This window comes from Cupressus sempervirens, chromosome 5, assembly GCF_028749045.1.
Source record: "Cupressus sempervirens isolate cs-2001-9-10 chromosome 5, ASM2874904v1, whole genome shotgun sequence".
Taxonomy (NCBI): Eukaryota; Viridiplantae; Streptophyta; class Pinopsida; order Cupressales; family Cupressaceae; genus Cupressus; species Cupressus sempervirens.
Genome location: NC_143122.1, coordinates 361194159 through 361219434, shown reverse-complemented (window position 1 = coordinate 361219434; position 25276 = coordinate 361194159). Strand labels below are relative to the sequence as shown.

The 25276-nt window shown below is 35.9% G+C and overlaps 1 protein-coding gene across 1 annotated transcript in view; it reads right to left on the bottom strand.

The window, feature by feature from the left end:
* The window catches only part of LOC149556229 (uncharacterized), a 294057-nt gene that overhangs the window by 247733 nt on the left and 21048 nt on the right, over nt 1-25276 (bottom strand). Inside the window, exons 3-4 of the mRNA XM_089830364.1 lie at nt 6877-6970; nt 6576-6766 (exon numbers count right to left, since the gene is read on the bottom strand). Of these exons, the coding sequence (XP_089686490.1) occupies nt 6576-6766; nt 6877-6970 (285 nt within the window). The remainder of the gene's footprint in view (nt 1-6575; nt 6767-6876; nt 6971-25276) is intronic.

Here is a 25276-nt window from a genome sequence, read left to right as displayed (position 1 = left end):
AGCAGACAACAGAAGGCTTTGTTCGGAGCGGTGCAAGACAAGAGGTTGAAATGTTGCTCAAATGCCCAACGCCAAGTGTGATAGAAGTCGTTAGGGAGCTATTTCAAAACTCCTCCCATCATTGGAAGATAAATGTTGATATAGCAGCAATGATAATGGCATGGGGGCTGGAGATAGCATGCCCGGTGGAAGAAGTGGAATGGGCTATGAAAAATTTGTTTCCGAATGATTTAATTGTGGGATTGGAATCCCTGTTAGAGTGGGCATGGCCAAGGAAAGGCTTTGATTATAGTGAATATTATGAGAACTATGAAGAGGGCATGAGACTTGGAAGGGTGGGTTTTCTGTGGTGGCCAACAAGAGTGGACAAGGAAGGCTATAAAGCCAAGATAAAGTTGGCTTGGGCCAAGTTGGTGGCGGAAATAGGAGTTTGTTTGGAGCGGAGTGGATGAAAGGTTATGGGCTTTTTCATTGCCCACCCAAGGAAGCGGAGAAGTGTAGGAGGAAGAAGGATTAGGAGGGTGGCAAGGTCAAATTCTCAATTAGGGTGGAGAAGCAAAGAAGGATGAGGAAAGCAAAATGGGCCATTTTTGTTTGGATTAAGATGGGCGCCGAAGAATGAAATTGCTGAAGGAAATTTTGAGGAAGGATAGTTGAAACGAGAGCAACGCTGCAGCTCAATGCAATGAAAAAGAAGCAATTTTTTGGCGGTTTTTGGAGGGTCGAGGAGGAAGAAGCAGATAGGTGCGAGTTTGAAAAAGAGGTCGAGAAGGAGCCGAGGCCAAGCGATGGAGTAGAAAATGGGAGACCGGGAAAGAGGACAGCAGGACAAGTGTAGGACGCTGTTCATTTTTTATGTTTTTTTATTGATGCCCAGTTAAGAAATGCCAAGATGTATATGTGTCTCTTATTAAGGTATAGGACTAAGGAGGAAGATATAAGTTTAAGAATGTATAGAAAGAAGGTTTTTTAAGATGAAATATGTATGTGTAAAGGAAAGGCTATAATTTAAAAGCCTAGATGTAATATGGTAAAAATGATATTTTAATAATATTAAAAAACTATTGCCGACCAAAAAAAAATGCATTTCTATTTCAGATTGTCATTGGAGCGTTTGTAACCAATAAGGTCAATGAACTTGTCTTGTACTACACGTACTCAGTTTAATATATGCTGAATTGTACTAAATGATGAGTTTAAGAATATGCAATCTTATGGTTGTGGCTAATAATAATATATCAATTGTGTACCACAATTCAAATCACTAGGCAATTCTGTCATATGACAAGATCCAAGATAAGATTTTAAAAAAATGTCCCCCTTAGAAATGATGCTCATTACTTTCTTATATATTCCATTGTAGGAGTCGTGACTTTTCAAAGGATTGTCTTTATAATTTCATTAGCTCATAATCACAACTTTCCACTATCTTAACATAGATTGCTTATACTACTCATAACATCGGTTAGTCTAATCACTCATGAACTTGGATAAACATCTATCTATTTAGTTGATACTTCAAATGTAATGAACAGTTACAATATATATAACTCTCTCTCCTGCTTGTAATGCTTGTTTGGGTAGCGACCATAATCCACCATGCCTCACATATAATTCCTTAGCATATTAGATAATAATTTCAATGGTATAGGCAACGCTTTTTAACTGTTATCAATAGTACTTTGGCTTTCCTGCATATAATCCATAATAGTTTTCTAAATTGATCACGTGAGTTTCAGCTCTGATATATTGAGCATGGGCAATGACTAACCATTGTTCTCCTTTATTCTAGTCCTAGTGTAAGTGATTTGCAGCTCCTTATATTATTAATTCATTATTTTGTTTGTTAGATTCAACAGTGCAAGTCTTACTAGATCACTCATTATGTTCGATGTTTCTTATTGCTTTGGAGATTCATACTTGCTATCTCACCTATGTTGGGAGCTTTTTTTGGTCATAATTCAATCCATTCGGTCTTAGGATAATAATAAGGTTTGTTATAATATACACTATTTTAATATATATAAGGTCTTAGATCTTCCCATAAATAGTGTGGAAATAATATTGAGTTCATCTATACTATTGACATTGTTATATTAATAATGTGTTGTTATATTTAACAATAGATTATATTATAATAACATAATATTTGTTTATTATAATATTGTCTTATATTCTGTCGTCTTATTATATTATTATAGTAAATTAAATTGATACATTTATTTTTATTATTTATTTTAAATTTACTTGATAAAAATAGGGGACATAACAAGTTTCATCATCATAAGTTCAGGTTTGTTCCTCCAATAAGGTCATTGTTGCCTTAAATCTGTCAAGGATCAATCATGGCTCATCAAGCATGCAGATTGAGGGTGTTTTACTCTCAAAACAGCTCGTTTAGGGCACGATTTTACCCAAAAACAACCCAGTTTTGGTCATTTTCTTCTATCAAACTTAAATGTTTGTTATCAAAGGTCAGTTCTTTAGGATTACTTATCGTTTGCAAATTGTTTATCATTCTCTTCAAGTTGATTTTAATGCCCTAGATGCCATTTTTAATTTCCATTGCACATTGCATTCGTTTCAGTCAATATGGTTGCTATTTTTGTGCATTTTAATTCTCCAACTTCCGACACTTGGCAAGAAATGAATCTTGACTCTAAAATGCATTCATATCAAGAGGATTGAGTCAAGATTCGAGGTCTATATATGCCTCTTTGCTGCAATATTTTCTAAATCCAAAAATCTCTTGGATTTGCTTCAGATTTTGCACAAATATTTGAAGAGACTTCTCTTGTTTTTGGTGGCAAGAGGTTAAATTTCTTGTGAATTTCATAGGGCAACATTGTATATATGTGTTCTTTCGTTTTTGTTTGCAAATCTCTTCATTTCATTTTCAAATCTGCATTTGTTTTGTATATATGATGTGTTTCTTCTATCTTCCATTTACAATCTCCAAGTTGCATGTGCAAGTACTCCACCTTACTTGTATGTGTTGTCGGAATTTGAAAACTCGTTCATGAAAGAAACTATCATAGAAAGTGAGCTCATCTGTCATGTGATTTTGCATCAAAAAATCCCACTTTTGCACTTGCACGCACTTCATTCACGCTTGTTATATCGCGGTCATGTAACTCAAAAACTTACGATGGCAGTTGTTTGTATATGCTTACACATTTGGTTATAATGAAAACACAATAGATCATTATAAGTAGACGTAATTCCTTTCATTTCCATGCATTTTCTACACATAGTTTGCTGTCCGCACATGCTATTGCCCTCCAAAAACCCATTTTTTGGTTTCCCCACCATATAAGCACACATTTTGAGCTCAAACGCATACATCCATTCGCTTTCCCAAAAGTTTCCAGTCACACTCCATATGCAATGCTCCCAGAAAATCCCATTTTTTAAAGTTTTTTCCCCCTTTTAAAGAGCTGGTGATACTTCAATTCTTTCATCCTTCATTGCTTAAAAGTTCTTCAATCATGCATGCAAAGAAGAATGAAGGACACAAGGCAAAAATGATCACATAATGGAGCCTACAATGAGGTGAAAGAATGATTGCATGCATAGAACGTTTTCAAGATAGAAATGGAAAGAAATGAATGTGCTTTTTGTGAGACAACCACGATTATACTGCAGAGTGATCAAAAATGCAAATTCATTTTCCAGATCAAGATGCTTCCACCAAACCTAAGAAAATCAAACATTGAGCATCTATAATGTCCCCTACTGGGACTAGACTTAAATATTTCTCTGCTGAGTTATTTGCAGACTTACTTCATACAAATTCTCCATATTTCCCAACTTTTGAATGATGATTTCTCAATGGTAGTATTCTATATATATAGTTTCTCATACCTAGAGTCGTGTCCTTTCATAAATAGCAATTATGCATATTGTATTAATTATATAAATTATATTTCTTATTAGTAATATTTATTTTAATATTATGCCTAATATGTTTACTTTATATATTATTAATCTAAATGTAATTCTCATATTTTAATAGCAATATTATAGTATCATTATAATAAATCATAAATATATCATTAGTTATCTTATTCTTTTGTTTATTTATTGTTCTCTACATTTTAATTATATTTAATTTGATAGGGATATCACAGCATCCTATAGCAGCATGAAGACTAGAAAAGGATGATGTAATAGAAGTCGTGTTTCATCAAGCACTTAGAATATTTTCATCATGCATTTGTAATTTGTAATTGACATTATATGTAATGGAAAATAATGAGGCAAATGCATGTAATAGTATCACGTGCAAAGTTGTAACATATAATCAAGTTACAAGTGCAGTAGACATGCAACTTTGAATAAGTCAAAGTTAGTTAGAAGTTTATCAAAGAATAAGTCGAGGTGGATAAGGGTCTCCCCTTCTTTCTCCACCTTGCTCTACACTCTTTTCCTATATAAAGGAGGAAGCTCATTGTAAATAATCATCTTTTGGCAAGGCAAGAAAATTCTGCCAGTTTGTATAGTGCACTTTAAGACTTTGAGTTTGGATGTAAATCAGATTGCCTTCAACAAAAGAGAGAGATTATTTTGAGACTTTGTGCCAATTTAGACTATTATGTGGCAACAATTTCTTGAGTTGTTTGTGAGTTTGTATGCTTTGATTCAAAAGGGATTTGGATTCAACAGTGCATGCTTTGAGTTGCCTATTGCATTCAGAGTCAATTTGAACTTTTGAAGACTTTGTGTTGCAGAAGGAGAAATTATGATAGATAGAAATGGTTGCAATTACTTAAAGCTGAAGACTTTGGGCTTCAATTGTAAGTGTTTTAATAAAATTTGAGGGTATCCAGTAAGAGATATTGTGCCCTATTGGCTATTATGCTTGAATCCTCACAAGGCAAGCGCAGGGGACTTTGGGTTCCTATTTTTGTTTCACAAAATATAAAAAAATAAATAGTTGCCCCTTGTATTGTTCTTACATCGATTCCAGGGTCGCTGGCATTATTGTCACATAAGGACTTTTTGTTAAGTTTGAAAGCCATAGTTCCTTGCAGATCATTCCTAAAAAAGGTGGAATTGATTAAGAGATCCGCCCTATCTGTAATTTCCAGTTGTTTCTATTGGAGTGACCCACGGTAAGAAGAGAGCCTCCCCCTATTGCTGAGAGTACAGAGAAATCTCATTAAATGTTGTGTAAAGTCACAATTTGTAAGTTGTGGTTTCAGTGACTTGCAAAAGTTTTTGCCAAAACCGATCGACAATGCTGGTGTGTTGTTTTGGAAGCCTCCAATAAATTCAAAGGTACCTCAAATAATGAACACCCACTGAAAATCTGTTGAAAGCCTGCAAATGCCTCCTCTTTGTCTGTCAATGCAAATCCATAATGGGAAAATATGACTAAAAAGCCTTTTATTGGATGAAAACAGTGTCATTTTGTCTTGTATTTCTTTACTCTCCTCTTTCCACTGCATGCCTGAGCTTCATGTTATCTGATGCACTGGTGAGCTCTTTCAGACAGATACGCAAAGATTTAATCACTGAATAAAAAATCATGACCATGAGAAGCATGGTTTCAACTACAACTCACTAAATGAGGATCATTTTACATTCTACATCCCATTCCAAGTCTTTAGAAAATCCTTGACATATGACATGCTTAAAACTCTTGATGTATGACATGCTTGAATACACAAGTATCCAGAAACCATATATTTTAATTAATACCTTTCAATTACTTTTTTTCAGACTTGATTGTTGATCTCGACTCTGGATTCTTTAACTGTGCAGGACAAACCACAAATTCTTACTATTTTATATTTATACCACAATCTTGGTCTTCTTCAAGGGACTACATTGAATAATGTTTTTTAAAGTCAAGGAAAGAAGCCTTATGACTTTGTACTACAACTCATCTCGTATGTGGTCATTTTTGCAGGTATCTAATTGGCTAGAGACAGTGACCAAAGTTGGAAACTAATTGCAAACAATGCTACTTCTATTACAATGATTGCGTAAAGAGGCCAGAACAGAGTACTTATAAGTTAATAAATATAGGTAGAACCTGAACATTTTTTGCATAAGATCTACCTGTAATTATATTTTTCTCTCCATTTCTTTATTAGTTTATAACAAAGAGTGAAAGATTCAATGCAAAAAGACAAAAGTCAGTATAAATTCAGTTTCATGTTGGAATAATTCAGACAGGGATTATTTGACAGAGCAAGATGCATACAAAACTGTGGCCTCTTGACAACAATATGAAACCTCTATAAAGTCGACCTCCAATGGAAAATAGCAATTTGATAACAAGATTAAAAAAAATGCTTTGCAGTTAATTTGGTGCCTTTTAATCCTAGTGGGTTCCATTTTGATGAGTTCAAAATTATCAAATTTACTATAAATTATTCGTGCATGCCTTATGCATCAGATTCTAAGAATGTTGATATCATTACTTGCCGTAATACTCTAGATATTGTAATACTCAGTTTACAATTTAAGAGAAAAATAACTCCCATAAGCTATCAGACGTAATAAATGGAAATTGAGAGCAAAATCTTAGATGTATGACACTTCTTTGGCTTAGCGAGTTTGAATACCTTGTACACCTTTGGTAAACCAAATGCTTCTGGCATCTTTTTTGAGATATATACAAAGTTTATGCAGTGATAGTGATTCAGACTAAATGGAGTCTTCAGAATTTCTTCAAAGGCTGTCAATAAAATATTATCTATAGTTTCTTCATCCATCCGTTGCCAAGCATCCCATACAGACTGTACAAAATCCCTCCCTGTGCAGAAGAAAATACAAAAAACACAAGATGAAATATATCTTCCCAATTTTGACTATTTCAGAATTTTTACATTAAAAAGAAAAATATGAAGAGAGCAGGAAGCATACCAAAAACTTCTTGTTCGGACAATGAATTATTTTCTTTTATCTCATTATCTTCTATCAACAAGAACTCACTTGCACTAATGTATCTTGTTTCCTCCTGAGACAAGTCGAGAAATCAATTTATCATACAGAAATATAAATGGTCACATATCAATGAGAAGATCAATGTTGGTTAAAAATTAAGAATTAATCATGCAACAAGTATGTCGGAAAAAACCATATCAGGTGAAGCAATCAACAAAAAAAATCCAAGTGTCATGTCCCTGCCTCAAAAGAAACTATTATCACAGAAGGAAAGGATAACAGTGATCAAGGATAAGAATTAGCAATTTTATACGGCAATAGCCATTAGTAAAACTCCATACAACACATACAAATAAGCAGAAATCATTCCTTGGGAATCAACAATTAAGTGACAACTCCCTATAAAAAGAAATGTTAATTAGTTTTGAGGAGACAGTATCATTACCAAGTGGTGAATCAAACACTCTAACCCAACTGCGCAAAGGATCTAAAAGACCCTCTATAAATAGCAATGCCAACCTCTTCTGAAATATATATATCACCATAATAGAGAACCTCTTGAGCTCAGATACGTATACTGCTTGAGTTGTTCAAGCTCCCTGAAGTACATCTTTGGCTCCTTACGATCAAAACATTTGATGAATCTATTAGTGAACTCATCATAGCAGATAATGTAGCAATGTCCCAATGTAATCAACCAATGGTACCACCACTTAGAGGCCAATCCAAATGCAAAGTAGTGAACCTGATCTCCTCCACCTCTGACATAGGTTCAATGACAGGTAATTAACCAATTTCTACACCCAAGCACGATTTGTAAATTTATCTCCTCAATTAAAATGTGGCAAGGTTAACTTGCACACAGCCAAGCTCAACTAGCCCATCAGATAAGTTTGCCTCTAATGACCCATACTGTGTTAATTCTATATAACTCTGATATCATATTGTTCTGAAGTACAGATTGTACAGATCCGGTAAAGTATGAATATCCTTAGAAAGGATTGACCTCTTAGATAACCTTATATGTTTAACCAAATCGGCACCTTCCTTGGGAGCATTTAAAATGTTCTTATTGCATAAGTTATAGTTAGTTTACTTGCTAACTAATCGTAATCCTGGGAGATGCCGATCTTGGCAATATATTTAGTAATTTATATAGAGGGTCGACCTGGAAAGAGTCATGTCCTTTCTAAGGACATGCCTCTTGGGTGCCATATAAGTAAGGGGTAAGAATGTGCATAAAGGACACACGAATTACAACAAGTCTGCTCCTTTAGCATTTACTGCCTCCTACAATTCATAGCAGAAATAAAGAACTATACATCATAACCAAAAGACTTGATATAAGATCTGGTATATTCAAAAGGCCATCTTCAGCAAGTCTAAAGGCACTATATCAGTATTGGAAATTCAGAATTTGCAGAAAATTTACATACTGCTTGAGTTGTTCAATCTCCTTGAAGCACATTTGTCACTCTTTACAATCAAAATGTTTGATGAATCTATTGGTGAACTCATTGTAGTAGGTAATGCAGCAATGTCCCAATGTAATCAACCCATGGTACCACTACTCAAGGACCACACCAACCAAAAGAAAAGTAGCAAACCATATCACCTCCTCTAACATAGGTTTCAATAACATGTAATTATCCAACTTTTGCACCCAAGCACAAGTGGTACATTTATCTCCTCTATCAAAATGCGATAGGGTCAACTTGCTCACAGCCTGTTTGAAAATCCCTGTTACCCTGTGGTGCCCTATAATCTGTTTTGCCTGTTGAACCTGCTCTGAGCCTCTTTTATCCAATAATCTTGTTGAAGGTTAATAATTCTCTCACCTCAGGTGGCAGGGTCATGTACTGCATGTAATAATGTTAATCTCCTCTGCCACTGAAATCTGTGACTCAAGCCCACGACCTTGCAAATTAGGTGACTCCTCCCATGTTGCAAATATTGGTTGAAAAGGCCTCGGAACTGAATTAGACTCTATAGTGCACTCCCCCTATGGCCTGCTAGACTCCCCTGAATGGGTGGTATGTTGCGGCTGCTCATCATGTGACTCATTCTGTCTAACCATCTATCCCAAAAGTTGAGACATAATATCTATCATAGTATCAAATTTTCTTGCAATTTGGGAATTAGGACTATATGATCTCTCTCTCTCTCTCTCTCTCTCTCTCTCTCTCTCTCTCTCTCTCTCTCTCTCTCTCACAGCCATATTATCTACCAAGGTATCACTGACTCTAAAATCCCTGTGAATTACTCTCGTGGTATAAGTTACAAAATATTGATCTCATTCGAACTGGATATTGTTCACAGGATGGCAGGAAGTGTCTATGCTGGGTTACCACTGTAGTGGGCTACTCCGGTTGATTTTTTTTTCCAATTCTGATTATTTTGTCTCGAGATCTGATTTTTTGTATTCGATTGTTTTCTAATTTTTTTGGTTTACTGAGGATTTTATAATTTTGCGTTTTTTGATGAAAACACACAACTTTCTGATCTTAACGCCAGCTGAAGCAAATTAATTTATTACTTCCAACAATGTATGAGCCATACCAGCCTGTAATGCACATCTGATTTCTGGACTGGATGTATGACCGGTTTGGAACTGGAGTATTTTTTGCTGTAGATGCCTGAAAACCTTCAGACCTCGAAGGATTTGATGTGCCCCAAAGATCCATGTACAAATTGTACAGCTACTATGGTGGCTTGAAAAACTCGAACTACCTCTAATTTTTTGCTGCAGACTACCAGACTATAATCAATCTGCACAACATAATAGTTTTGAACACCAAAGACTTCCTCAATAATGCCTAATGTTCGGGAAAGATGCACACATAATATTTACATTAAAATATATGGCCAGTTGGTGATAAAAATTGACAAATGATGCTCTGTAAATCACTGATCTGCAATTAATTTGTTGAAAGTTACCTTATTCAAATCAGATCTGAACATTTCAATGCACAATTTTGACCAATTTGCCTGTAGAATCCCTTGGGTGACCTCCCACACCTGCAAGCTTCCAAATCTCTAAGAATTTTCGTTCTTATGAGCAAATCAGCTCAAAAACCCCTTTACAGAGCTCTCCACTTGCTGTTGTAAAAACTGGTTTTTGAATATGAAAAATGGCTCTCCAACTTTATTTTATTCATTTTCATTTTTCCCTCCAAATGCAATTTTGCATTAGGGTTTTTTTTCATTTCCCTGTTAATCATACAATAATGTTTTATTTTATTTAATCCCCCTACTAGGGATTCGAACTTCATGAGGGTGTTGTATCCATGGTTCAAGATTCCCTTTTAAACTATAATTATGTGAGAAGGAAATGGTGTCAAGCCAACAACTTATTATGATAAATTATTATATTTATATTCTGAAGTGATTATAATAATTACTTTTAATTATATTAATTAAGTGATCCCAAAATTTAAATAATATTATAAAGTACTTCTTTAATTAATTAATTTAATAATAAGATAAATAAAACAATAAATAAAGTATGTTGGCGTATTTGTAACCCTACAAGAAACTTCCTAGAGCTATTTACAAGGTTGTGGTTGGCATTGTAGCAAATCATCATGCAGTTTTATCTATTGTGTATTTGCAATTCTAGTTGGAATATAGTTTTCTTTGCAGTTTCAGAGATGAAAGAACCTCCCTAAATTTATAATTGCAGTTTCGGTGGTCAGAACCCACACTAGTTTGTCGTTGGAGATATTGCTTCAAATACTTCACTATGTACTTCATTGTCAAATTTGTGATGTCTTCTAGCGAAGACAAATTTATGCGTCTAAATATAACTTGTGTTATTTTTCTGAGGATCGTTGCAAATGTAATAGCACTGCCAAAATGTTTGGTATGTACTTTCCAAATGGCAGCATCTTCTTGTAGTTGTATGAGGAATAAACCAAGAGAAGAGACATGTCCTTTCACGAGACATGTTAATTCATTAATAATTAATATAATGGCAAACTTAATCCTAGCTCTGTGTGTGTGTGTGTAATTGTGTAATTACGTAATTATATTAATTTCCCTTTGATCTCACAGGTTTATCCTACTAAAGCTACCAAAACATAGACACTCCCTCTTAACTAGGGAGGATAAACATAGAACACGTATTACACCATTGGTAATATTAGGCATAGCAAATTTTAAAGATATCTTTGATCAAAAGAGATCCACCATTTTGATATCATGTGTTATCAAGAGTATTGGCCTTCAGAATATCAACATATGATTTTTACATTACTTTAAGAGTAATGGTCTCAAGAATATTAACACTTAATATTCACCATGTATTCAATAAGGCAATCGTCTGCAGAAACATTGATATTCACCATTTTGATATCACATTTGAGTATTGGTCTCCAGAATAACAATCTATGATATTCACCAAATACTCTTTGAGTAATGAATGGCCTTCAGAATGTTGAGATGCAAGATATTCACCAAGTACTATGAGTAGTGGTCTCCAGAACATCAAGTTGCATGATATTCACCAAGTATTCCATGTAATGGCCTCCAGAACATCAATCTACATTACATTCACCATGTACTCATACATGTATGTGCACATGCATTCTCATAATGTGTACCACATAAACATCCACCATGCAAAGTATAATCTATCATCATTTGCATAGATATCATAAGATATCTATCATAATAGAAAATTAAGTTATTATAAGATCGTCACCTTTCAATAACTTTTGCATATAAAAGTGACATCATTTGGAAGTCATCACTTCCTCGGGATGTACACATGGGGTAGGCCCATTAAATCATGCAATCGCACGCATGATACCAAAAGTTTACATGAAATCTAAAGTCCCTCTAATTATGATATGATCAAGATCTTCAAAGATCAACTCAACATATCCTATATTCGCTTCTTTAGACGAATGTGTCAAACTCCCTCTGAACATCAATCTTTTGAGCTTCTTTACCTTTGAAGAAGTGTCAAACTCCCTCCAAGTCTGAAAACAATCTCCACTTTCTTTGCCTCAATAGTGACATGGCTATAATGTCATTGTCTATAGTCGTTGACGAGCCAACAACTTAATGCAGTTGCACTATCGTGGTAGTCCAATATGATTCTCGTGTGGGCATAAAAATCCTCTACCACAAACAACAAGTCATTGTAACTTATGGGGGATCGTGTGACTCAATGTACTCCGTGTGCTGATGTTTACTTCACAAGCATGCAATGTCTGAAGTTTCACTTACATTTTTCTCCAATTTGGTAGTAACCAAGTCAGGTGTCATGGTTGTGGTTTCCATACATCACTGTATGGATAGAGTATGTGTGTGTCACGATAATTATCTTCTTTTACATAGAAACATTTATAGAATAGGATATCTTAAATATGTGTGGGTGGGTTCAATAACTAAGTTGTCACTTTTGCCAATTTAGTTGATGTTGGGATTCATCTGCCACCTTCGAGGGCAACAAGGATGGTGCCCATTTGTAATATACATTCTACTTGTGAAGCATGAAAGTTTTGTTCAAAATTATAAATTTGAATTCGAGAACCAAACAATACTTTGGTCATGTTGCCATTGACTTGTTCATTATGCACTTATGACTGTCTGTATTAAAGACGAGGACACTTTGCTCCTTCACATGCCCGCCAAACCCATAATATCATTGAACAGTGACACCCACCTCAGAATTAAAATCATCTACCTTGAAAACAAAATCCTTGTACAAAGGAAAGGAAACCGAATTTGAAATTCTTCTCTTGGTCTTCGTATTTCTAGCCTACAAGCACACAAATACCTCTGAAACCCCACTCAAAAGGTTGTGTGCTTCTAACACATTGACCAGTAATTTCATTTATGCAATAACTCGCTCTCATTTGTCTTGCAAGGAGTCTCTTATCTATGCACCACTTTGGAAAAAAAATTCAATGCTTCCATGATTATTGCAGAGATGTATATAGTCATTGTTGACAATTGTAGCTCATAAAGGTAAGTTAGAAGTAGAGTTCAAGTAGGACTCTACTTTGAGGAAGTAGAGTTCAAGTAGAACTCTACTTTTCCAGCTAACTAATAAAAGTAGTCACCTAAGAAGAAGACTTCAAGTAGGACTCTACTTTGTGGAAGTAGACTTCAAGTAGGACTCTGCTTTTCCCAACTGCTATTATAAAAGGAAGATAAGGGTTAAAGTTAAACAAAATTTAATAATCTTTCTCAAGAAGGAGAGAGTGAGAGAGAAAATTAAAGAAGAGTTCTCTAATTTTCAACAGGGCAGAAAGACGAAAGTTTACAACAATAATCAGTAAAGGAAAAGGTAGCAATACCGAGTATATTCTAGGTTTTTTGTTTTGTTTGTAACTTGTTTCAAAGTCGTTTTCCCATGTACTGGGAGCTCTTGTAAGTTCTGAAGTTATTTTGAATGATGAACTGATTGAGGAGTATTGTAGGTGCACTTTCAGTACACCATTTTTAAAACTTTTAAAGTTGCCTCCCATAAAGAATTTCCCAAAAATTGTTCCCAATATGCTTTAAAAAGTTTCTATAAAGGATTGAATTATTTCTGGGTCCAGATATAAAAATGTGGAAAAAAATAGAAGTCAAAGTTCATTTTTCCACCATGGAGAAGCACTTTTTGAATTTTCCGCAATGGAGTAGTCAACTTGGGATTTTCCACCAAAGGAAAAATGAAGTGTAGTGGAAAACTCATTTTCCACTGCGACTTTCGCAGTCATTTTCTAATTTTCCGCAATGGAGTAGTCAACTTGGGATTTTCCACCAAAGGAAAAATGAAGTGTAGTGCAAAACTCATTGGAAAACTCATTTTCCACTGCGACTTTCGCAATCATTTTCAGATTTTCCATTGGAGAAGCAAATGTTTCATTTTCCACCAAAGGAAAAATGTGTAATGGAAAACTCATTTTCTGCTTCGCCTTTCGTAGTCATTTTCTAATTTTCCATTGGAGAAGCAAATATTTCATTTTCCAGCAAAAGGAAAAATGCATAGCGGAAAATTCATTTTTCGCTACGACTTTCGCAGGCAAAGTCCAATTTTCCACATGAAGAAAGAAAAGGAAAATCTCAATCCACAATGAAGGTATATGGGGTCTAGCATCAAGATCACTGCAGAAAAATAATTTGTGAATCAATCTACATCAAAATTGTGCCCACTACATGGAAATGGAAAATTCATTTTCACTGCGTCTTTTGCAGTCAAAGTTCAATGTTCCACAAAAGGAGAAGACCAAAATTAGATTTCCACTATAAGCATTCCAGAGAATTTCTCCCAAATTTCAGCAGAGAATTAACATTGTAAGTATGAAAGATAACATTTTTGCAGATTGAAGACATGGATTATAGAGCATTGAAAGAAGAATGGCTAGAAACTTTATTTTATTAATTCTGATTTTGTAGCAATCATATACAGCAGAATTCAGAAATTCATATCTTTTGACTGATTGATTATTTTTCCGATTGCTCCAGTCAAGATGAAGATAACTAAGTTTGGAAGAACATATCCAGAAATGAGCTCGATCCAACGGTGGAATAAAAAGATATGCCCCACGAAAAATGACTCATTTTTACTTGACAGTAGTATTTATTTTGTTGTCCGCTCAACAAAGGAAAGATTTAGATATTGATTTAACATATTTAAATGTCAATTGTTAAAATATAACTTAAATATGTTAATATCTATCATTATTAACTTTAAAAGTTAATAAGCATATCAATTTTCAAAAGGAAAGGATGAGAAGTCAAAGAGACAAGAACTGAAAAGTCATCGGAGGAAACCAAACGGTTGCTGGAGCATGTATTTATTGTAAAACCTTTTCATTTGCAGGGGTTCTTCTTTTCTGCGAGAGATAGAGAGTTGGAGTAGGGGGAAGGAACTTAGTTTAGTTTTTTGCATTTTCATTATGCATGTTAAGAGTTCGAGTTTTTGTAATAGATTTACCATAAGTTGTGAGCAAATAAAATCTGGGTATTCTTATTTGTGATGTTCAAAGCAACAAGGGTTTTATTCTGAATCAGAGCATTTAGTTATTTTTTCTTTGATTATAATCAATCAGAGTATTGTTATTTTCAGTTTTGGGCATCATCTTCCATCTTGTGTTGAGTAATGGATGGGTTGTAGATTAGAGTATTTGCAGACATTCCTATTACAAGAATTGGGATTATTTAACACTCTCTTTCATTTCATTTTCCATTGCACTTGCATACATAGCATTCACATTGCATTACCAATGTCGGGGAGTCATAGGAAGTGTGAATTCCTGGGGTTGGCTAGGTGTAGAACTGAATTCTCTACCTGAGTTAGTTCTGTCTAGGACTAGCTTGGTTTTCCTCTTCCATTCTCAGGTTAAGAACGTACCAAATTAGTTTAGGAACTAGTATATTCATTGAATATCATTTAATAAGGGAGTTGTACCTTTCAATTCAGAGAAAATCTATCAACCTGAAGATAGATTATCCAACTGTTGGTATTTGGTTGTTCTTTCAGATTTGGGCATTTGAGAGTTAAATTAAAAAGAACCAATCTGTTTACCAACAAGTATATGATTGTGTTTTGCTTTTCTAAGTTCTCTGCTGCTTTATTTCATTAAATAAATCTAGTAGTGTAAATCTAGATCTGATCTATTTACCTAGATACTGGATTCAAGAAATTAACATGGTATCAAAGCTGTAAGCTCTAAAAGAAAAGCACAAGAGAAATATGCTTGCCAACAGTCTCAAGTTCAAGGACAGTCTAGATGGAGTTTCAAACTTCTTGCCATGGAAGGCTAGAGTCATATTGCTTCTGAAAGGGCGAGACTTGTGGGAAAATGAAGAAAAGGTTCTTCTACTACAAATAGATCTTGCACTAGGCAACACAGGATAAGAAGGACACTAATGGACAAAGGGTCATTCTAGATACTATAAAGGATCACTTGATTCCATATATAGTAGAAAAGACGAAGTCCAAGGAGATGTTTGATGCCTTAGTTGGTCTCTTTCAAAGTGACAATATGAACTGGAAGATGGTTCTAAAGAACAAGCTCCGAAAGTGTCGGATGACCAAATCTGATAATGTTACAAGTTACCTTATGAGGATCACACAGATCCATGATCAGCTTGCAGCAGTTGGAGAAAAGATCTAGGATGAAGAGCTGTTGAATGTAGCTCTAAATGGTTTTACCAAGTCATGGGAACCATTTGTGAAGGGAATTTGTGCTCGAGAAAACATTTGAAATTGGTAGAGGCTATGGGATGATTGTATTCAAGCAGAGACTCGTAAGGAGATTAGATCCAACAAGCAAGGAGGTGGTGCTGAAAAATTGGCCCTCATCACTAAGACTAAGAAAAGCAAAGGGAAAGCTTTCACCAGAAAAGGTAACAATTATGGAGGACATCATCCCGAAAAGAAGAAAAACTTAAACAAGATCAACTGTTTTGTCTACCATAAGCAAGGTCACTATGCTTCTCAATGTCTAAAGAAGAAGAAAGGCACAGGAAAGACACAACAAGTAGCAGCAACAGCAGCAAAGACTCAATTGAGTGAATTGCAACAAAGTTTGAGAATGATTTTTCCCTTATAGCATGTCTTTCTACCAGCACTATCGTTAGAAGTGCATGGTACTTAGGCAGTGGTGTCTCTCGTCACATGACTGAAGTACAAGAGTTTTTCAATGAACTTTTGAAGTATGAATAAGGGATCACTGTGGAGCTTGGCAAGATGCCTTGTATGCAATTAAGGGACGAGTAATCGTACAGTTTCAGCTTGAGGCAAGAGGATCAATTGATGCTCGGGAAGTGTTGTACGTACCTAGTTTGAAGAAGAACTTGTTATTCATCCCAGTTATGGAGGGCAAAGGATACACAGAGGGAGCCAATCCAGACATAGTTGTGAGGATTGGAGTTAGGGAAGGCAACTTATATACGCTACAAGGTAACTCCATTCAAGCATTGGTGCATAACAATGAGAGCTTGTGTGAGTTGTGGCACAAGAGGATGAGGCACTTGCATCACAAAGCACTACCTATATTAAGAGAGATGGTCATTGGACTTCCAAACTTTAGTCTGGAGCAAAAGGGGTATGTAAAGGTTGTGCTCTTGGCAAAAATATCAAAGCTTCATTTCCCAATAGTGAAACTCGATCCAAAGAGATTTTGGATCTAATACATTCCGATGTTTGTGGGCCTATGTCAATGGCATCAATGAAGGTGCATCCTATTATGTCACCTTCATTGAAGATTTCTCCAGGAAGACCTAGATCTACTTCATGAAGACCAAAGATGAGGCCTTCACTCTATTCAAGGAGTTGAAAGCTCGAGTGGAGAATCTGGTAGGGAAGAAGATCAAGGTGTTGAGATCAGACAACAGGAGTGAGTATACCTCAAATGAGTTCACTAATTTCTGCAAGGATGCAGGAAGCAAGAAGGAGAAGACACTTGCCTACAATCTGCAACAAAATGGGGTTGCAAAGAGGAATAACAGATCTATTATCAGTTTTGTAAAGGTCATGATCCATGATTAAAGTTTGTCATCGTTTCTATGGGCAGAAGCATGCAACACAATTGTACATTTATAAAACAGGAGCCCTCACAAGGTTTTAGAGGACAAGACCCCAGAGGAGGCATTCATAACAATTAAACCAGAGATAGGACATCTTAGGATCTTAGGCATTCTTGTGGGATACAATGAAGAGTCAAAGCCTACAGGGTCTTTATATCAACACAATGAAGGACAATTGTGAGCAGGGATGTCAAGTTTGAAGAAAACTTGGCCTCCAAGAAATCTCATGATCCACCGACAGTCGCAGAGGATATTTTGCAGGAGGATTCAAAAGGTGAGAAGAGTTCACAAACTTCTACTAAGAAGGGCCAAACTTCAAGAAAGGGACAATTAAACCCTTTTGAATTAGTTAGGAGGCCCAGATGGTTTGAGCAAACCTTGAGAGATGCTTGAGAACATGTTGAAGCTCCCAAAACCACATTCAGGGAGAGTAGGCCTCCACAGAAGTTCCTGACATAAATGGCCTTGATAACCAACATCATAGACTTAGAGCCTTCCAGCTATAGACTTAGAGCCTTCCAGCTATGAGGAAGCAACTAGCCTGGAGACATGCCATGGTGGAGGAGTATAACTCTGTCATGAAGAATGATGTTTGGGAATGTGTGCAAAGACCAGTGTGGAAGTCAATAGTGACTTCTAGATGGTTGTTCAAAATCAAACATGCAGCAGATGGCAGTGTGGAGAAGCATAAAGCAAGATTTGTGGCTAGAGGATTCTCTCAGAAATAGGGACTAGACTACGAGGAGACCTTTGCTCATGTTGCTAGATATTCTTCTATTCAAGCTATTATATCCATTCCTTCAGAGTTAGGGTGGAGGATTCACCAGATGGATGTGAAGACAACATTCCATTGAGGAAGAAGTATATATAGAGCAGCCACATAGGTTTGAGGTACATGACAGATAGTTGCATGTATGTAAGCTTTAAAAAGCCTTGCATGGACTCAAACAAGCTCTAAGAGCATGGTACTCCAGGATCGACATCTATTTGCAGAGCATGGGTTTTACTAAGAGTGAGACAGATTCCAACCTATACTTCATACTTGTTGGATCAAAGATCCTCATCTTGGTTCTCTATGTGGATGACTTATTTCCTACAAGGGTAGAGAAGTCGATCGCTAAGTGCAAGTCAGATTTGGTAACAGAATTTGAGAGGGGCATTGGGTTGACGCATTACTTTCTAGGACTTGAGGTTTGCCAAAGATCGAGAGAGATCTTTCTTGGACAAGAGAAGTATACACTACAGATCCTTATGATATTCAAGATGGTGAATAGTAGATCAATGGCTACTCCAATGGTAACCAACTTGATGAAGGTTGATTCTTCAAAGTTAGAATTGGTAGATTCTAGACAATATAGGCAATTAAATGTCAATTATTGATGTATCTTATCAACACTTGACCAAACATTTGTTTTGTTGTTAACACCTTGAGTCAGTATATGGTAGAGCCAAGGCATGTTCACTGGATCGCAGCAAAGCATGTTCTCAGATATTTGCAAGGCACGGTGGAGTATGGTTTGCAATACCTCTATGGAGATGGGGTAAAGTTGTAAGGGTATTCTAATTCAGATTGGGCAGGGAGTGATACAGATCGGAAGAGTACTTCAGGGTGTTATTTCAATTTGGGGTCAGCCATGATTTCCTAGTTCAACAGGAAGCAAACCTCAGTAGCACTCAGTTCAGCTGAAGCTGAGTACGTGGCAGCCAGTTTGGCAAGTTGTGAAGCAATTTGGCTTTGTAAGTTACAAGTATATTTGATCAAAATTTGGAGCCTACTGTGATTAATTGTGACAATTAAAGTTGCATAAAACTCTCAGTGAATCTAGTGTTTCATGATAGGTCAAAACACATGGAGGTTAGATATCATTTCATCAAAGACAAGGTCTTGAAGGGAGCAATTAAGCTTCAGTATATTTCAACAGATGAACAAGTTGTGAGCATCACCTAGATCCAATGAGTGCTAAGTGCTCCATTTATTCTCATGAGAGATGGATTCATGTTGAATCACTACTCATGAAATATGGGTCAATGAGTTTGACTCAAAAACTACACAGTTAAATCTTGATAGCAATATCACAATTTGACTAGTAAAAATTATCTCCTACTTATCACTTGATGAGCTTAAGGGGCTTTCTAATGAATGGTTCATAAAGCACAACACTTGGTGAAGGTCTTGCAAATGAGGTCGCAAGCAAAGTGGGTTTAACCATGGAGGAAACTTTGTAGTTAAGCGCGCTCAAGCTGAAGTAGTACTAGGATGGGTGACCTCCCAGGAAGTCCCAGTGCTTCACATCTGTGAGCATCACCTAGATCCAATGAGTGCTAAGTGCTCCATTCATTCTCATGAGAAATGGATTCATGTTGAATCACTACTCATGAAATATGGGTCAATGAGTTTGACTCAAAAAGTACACAGTTAAATCCTAATAGCAATATCACATTTGACTTGCTGTGGAAATTATCTCCTACTTATCTCTTGATGAGCTTAAGGGGCTTTCTAATGAATGGTTCATAAGGCACAACACTTGGTGAAGGTTTTGCAAATGAGGTTGCAAACAGAGTGGGTTTAACCATGGAGGAAACTCTGTAGTTAAGTGCACTCAAGCTGGAGTAGTATTGGGTTGGGTGACCTCCCGAGAAGTCTCGGTGCTTCACCTCTATGAGCATCACCTAGATCCAATGAGTGCTAAGTGCTCCATTTATTCTCATAAGAGATGGATTCATGTTGAATCACTACTCATGAAATATGGGTCAATGAGTTTGACTCAAAAACTACACAGTTAAATACTGATAGCAATATCACAAAGGGGAGGCTTGTTTTCTTTCGAGACAAACTTGGAGTGGTGGTGAATACCTTCCTCACTAAGATGGAGTATTGATAATTGTAGCTCATAAAGGTAAGTTATAAGTAGAGTTCAAGTAGGACTCTACTTTGAGGAAGTAGAGTTCAAGTAGAACTCTACTTTATCCACCTAACTAATTAAAGTAGTCACCTAAGAAGAAGAGTTCAAGTAAGACTCTACTTTATGGAAGTAGACTTCAAGCAGGACTCTACTTTATAGAAGTATACTTCAAGTAGGACTCTACTTTTCCCAACTGCTATTATAAAAGGAAGCTAAGGGTTAAACAGAATTCAATAATCTTTCTCAAGAAGGACATTGAGAGAGAGAGAGAGAGAGAAAATCAGAGGAGATTTCTGATTTTCAGCACGGCAGCAAGAAGGAAGTTTACAACAGCTAACACTGAAGGAGAAGGTAGCAATACCGAGTTTATTTCAGGTTTGTTGTTTTGTTTGTCACTTGTTTTAGAGCCATTTTCCCATGTACTGGGAGCTCTTGTAAGTTTTGAAGTTATGGTGAAGAGCATATGAATTGTGTTTTGCTTTACTAAGTTTCCACTGCTTTATTTCGTTAACTAGTAGTGCAAATCTAGATCTGATCTATTTACCTAGATACTAGATTTAAGAAATTAACAGTCATGTCACCATTAGTAAGGCTTTCCCTTAAATTAGAATTATGCTGGATAATTGTGAGGTAAAGCGATTGAAGACTTTTTACTCTGTCAATAATATCTATCCATCTTAAAATGCATCAATAAGTTCTATCAAGTGGGAGATGTATAATCATCAACCATTCAATAGAGGAATATCCATGAAATTCGGTCCCACTTATAATAGTTGATTGTTCAGATCCATGATAGGTAGGCATCTCAGTGCCAAGTCATAATAGTCCTGCCCAAGCTCTAAGGCTCACACGACAGCCCACAAGTTCAATATAAACATCCACTGCATTGTGAAAAACTGACATCGTACTTCTGTTGTCCATTGTCCATACCAGTAACGTCTTGTAACGCTTGAACAAAAGAGCCTCTGATCTTTTATCTGAGATTAATTTCAACAGTGCTTTGATAACTCTTACATTTGTAACTTGGCTCTAATACCATGTTATAGTCTTGAGGATCATTGCAAATGTAATAGCACTGCCATAATGTTTGGTAAGTACTTTCCAAATAGCAACATCCTCTTGTATTTGTATGAGGAATAAACCAAAAGAAGAGACATGTCCTTTCACAAGACATGTCTATTCATTAATATAATTAACATAATGGCAAACTTAATTATAGTTGTATGTCTATCTGTGTGTGTGTCTATATACATATTTCTCTTTGATCTTACAAGTTTATCCTACTAAAGCTACCAAAACATCAACAATTTAACAATATAAATCTCCAATTGATAGTCATTCATTTCTATGGTTTGCATATGCTCTACTTTATAATATATTGTGTTGTCTTGGAACATAATGATAGACATTCATTTTTTTAATAAATCGAGTATAATATTCAATTGTCGATAGTCGAAGGGTGAGTGATAGAGGGTGTTTAAGGGTGATCATCAAAATGACTTCATTTATGTCAAGCATGGCCACATGAAAGGGTTTATTCCAAATCAGAGGAAGTGATTTCTTGTGTAATGACATGTGGAAGATTATATCCAGGGTTATAAATTGTGATTCAAAAAATTGTGTGGGGATTATGGTATATGTATAGGCTTCAAGCTATCATCAAAATTAAGGTTGGATAAAAAGGAATTTTTGCACACAATAACATTCCTTTGACACCAAAGGTGGTTAATGATATTGATATGTTACAAGTAGCGGTTGTCGTTGCACAAAACGATCGACCCATTGATGCCCAATACAAGCATTAGACTTATAAAAGAAACACAAGGTTGTTAAACCATGTGCAAATCCCCGCAAGGAATGCAAACACACTGCCAACAATCCCCCTCCCAGCGTTACTCGTCGTGGCCTAAATGGATTTGAACTTGTCACCAAGCTCTGACATCACTTGTTATAAGCAGGAAATGTCATTGCTCCAAAAGATCAACCTGTTAATGCCTAATACAACCAACAGACTTATAGAAGACACAGAGGTTGTTAAACCATCTCACAAATCCCCACAAGAGATTTTGGCACATTGCCAACATGATAAGCATGGAATTGGGGGCACTTCACATTGTGGTCATAAAACTTCAAACATGGTTGATAGTATCCAAGAGTGTGGCATTGATTGGGTCTTTATAATTATAGGTGATGGAACCCAAAAAGGAGAAGCTATTATTTGCGATAAAACTCAAAGTGTGGTTTGACAGTTGCAATTGCAAAGATACCTAAATTATTGACAACTGTTAAGGGAGTCTCATGTGCTGTAAGTGCAGCACGTGTGGAAGTAGAGTGTTGAGAATGGTATAGGTCTTGTGAAGCTTGTGGGTTGCTATAGTGGGTACAATACAATGTATAACAGTAGGGATGAGGATTGTTGTCTAGTTCGGGATCATCATTTCATCTTGAAGGAAAGTGCCCAATATCAATGAGCATGAATCCAATGCTATGCTGCCTTGGCGTGATGTGGATAGTGTTTCCCCAAATGTCATTGCTTAAGGACAAGCAATATTGGGGGCAGAAGGGCAGTCGTGTCCCTTTTCGTCTAGAAGTTAAAATACACATAGTAAAGTTTTCCTCTCTAAACACTGAATTAATAATATCATTTTTCAAAAATAACATTAACATTATTATTAATAATTAATACAAATTTCAAATTGTGGGGTCAATTAATTTCAAACTCTTGAGGCTGGCATGAATCCAAATGGTTTTCCTTGAGGCATAAGAGTAGGCAAATTTTCTTTGAAAGGTAATTGTTTGGCTTAGATCTTGCTGATTCATACCTATCACACTTGGTTTGAAACCCTCAAGAGGTGATCAAACCACCTTGGATAAACCCAACTCTAGTGTTTTCTGCGAGCTATTTCTATGTAGGGGATGGCATTGAATCTAATTATGAGTTTGATATATTTCCAAGTCAGCATAGTCGCATGAAGAATACCTGCATTCTAGATGAAAAACCTAGAATGTAAAAAGAGAATAAATGTTTGTTGGAGTCTAGAGAAAATAAAATTTAATAAATAATAGATGTTTGGAGTTTAGAAAAGCCAAGTTGGTGCCTGTTAATCATTATAAGCACTGTGAGCAAGTATGCCGTGAGAACATACCAGAATGTGTGTCAGTTATCGCTTTCACCAAGACAGATGCATAGGGAATTGAGCCCAAAATTTCTGAAGCATAGAAATTCTGCATTGCCTTCATGGATTCCCCCATGAGGCTGAAGTTCAAGAACACACAAATGGCGTCACTGGATGAGGTATAGAATGAGAGATTGAGGAAAATCTTGTATTTCACAAACAGATTGATTGTCCAGGCAGTTCAAAGAACCATAACGGGTCAGTTTTATCTACACTGATCACAGGTAAGAGGTCATACAGATGTACCTGCAGTATTTGTAGCCTTGGCATTGCATGTAGAGGAAGACCAAAGAGCTGTTGAGCCACTCTACAGGAAAACATTTGAGAAATAAATTCTCAGAGAATTTGATAAAGTTCTGGAAAACATCATTGAGGAATTGACTATTCCCCAACCCAAGCATCACAAAGTGATAGCCATAAATGGGAAGCCAGTTCCCAGGAAGCCAAAACTGGAAATTGATGATTTGAGATACTCTGGAGTAGGTAAACCCATTATCAAGAGAAAATTAAATTTCCTACTTAAACTTGTGAGAAATAAGAAGACAGATGGAAGAGAGTGGCTGAAAAATTACAGTTGAGAGGAACAGATCAACTCTAGCAATGAGGATGAAAGGCTGGAATAGAAGGCAACGAGCTTGTTTCCAATAATTGCCGACTACAATGGTGGACCTAGTTCCCCTTCATCAGTTCACCTGCACCCATGCACTTTGGCCCAGAATGAAAAGGAAAGGAAAGGCAGTAAGAATGTAATCGCGGCTCCTCTAGTATAGTATTGTCCAGTTAGGATTATATTTTAGGTTTTCTATTGTATGGCTTTTAGTTTATGTCAACTATAAAAGCTCAAAGGTTTTAGTCATTTTGAAAATGTATCACAAAAGGATTGGGCACATTTTTTCTTGCCCTGATTTTGGTAATACTTAGTGCATACATCTGGGTTATAGCATTAAGCAGAATCAGCAGACCGGTTACTCTAATGAAATTTGATTTAATTATAATATAAGCATGTTGATACATCTGAAACATATATGCTCTATGAGTGTATGAAGCCCTTTTTAGTAAGGTAGTTACTCTGTTTCAAAATTCTGAATTTATTGAATGAGAAATAGTTTATGGCAAAGTTAAGGGTTAAGAGTAAACAAGGTAATAATCCTTCAAAACTGAATAAAATAATGGGGCATTTAGGTAAGCAAATTCGACTTGATAAATTAGGGCATGAAGCAATTCCATTTTTTCTCTTTTGCCCTGTCCCATGAAAAGTGAATAAAGACCTCTTCAAAATCGATGGTCTGGATAATAATGTTATGCTGATTAGACCAAAATTAAAAAAACAGAATAACTTGATAAGTAGGAAAAGGTTGATGGAAAGCAATGGATTATACCATTAAAGATTATGGAATAAGTTTGTATGAGGCATGTTTTGTGAATGATGTAATGATAAAGAATGACAAACACAGAAAACTCTGTAGTTGAATAAAAGGGTATCCAGAAACAAATTCTGATACATCACAGGACATTAAGCAAAATGGTCCTTCTCCTTTCTCTGTTTCCATAAAATATAAACCAAAGCTATGTTGATAATTAATGGTAGGAAAGAATTGGTTCAGTAATTAGATAGACTAGTATAAATGAGTAATGTGCAATAAAGAGGTTACAGTATGGAATGGTATATACCATCCGAGAACATGCAGAAGGATGCAGTAATTTTCAAAATCTATTAAGAAGGTTTATATGTTGTAGATCCTTTTATGAATTTTCTTCGAGGAAATA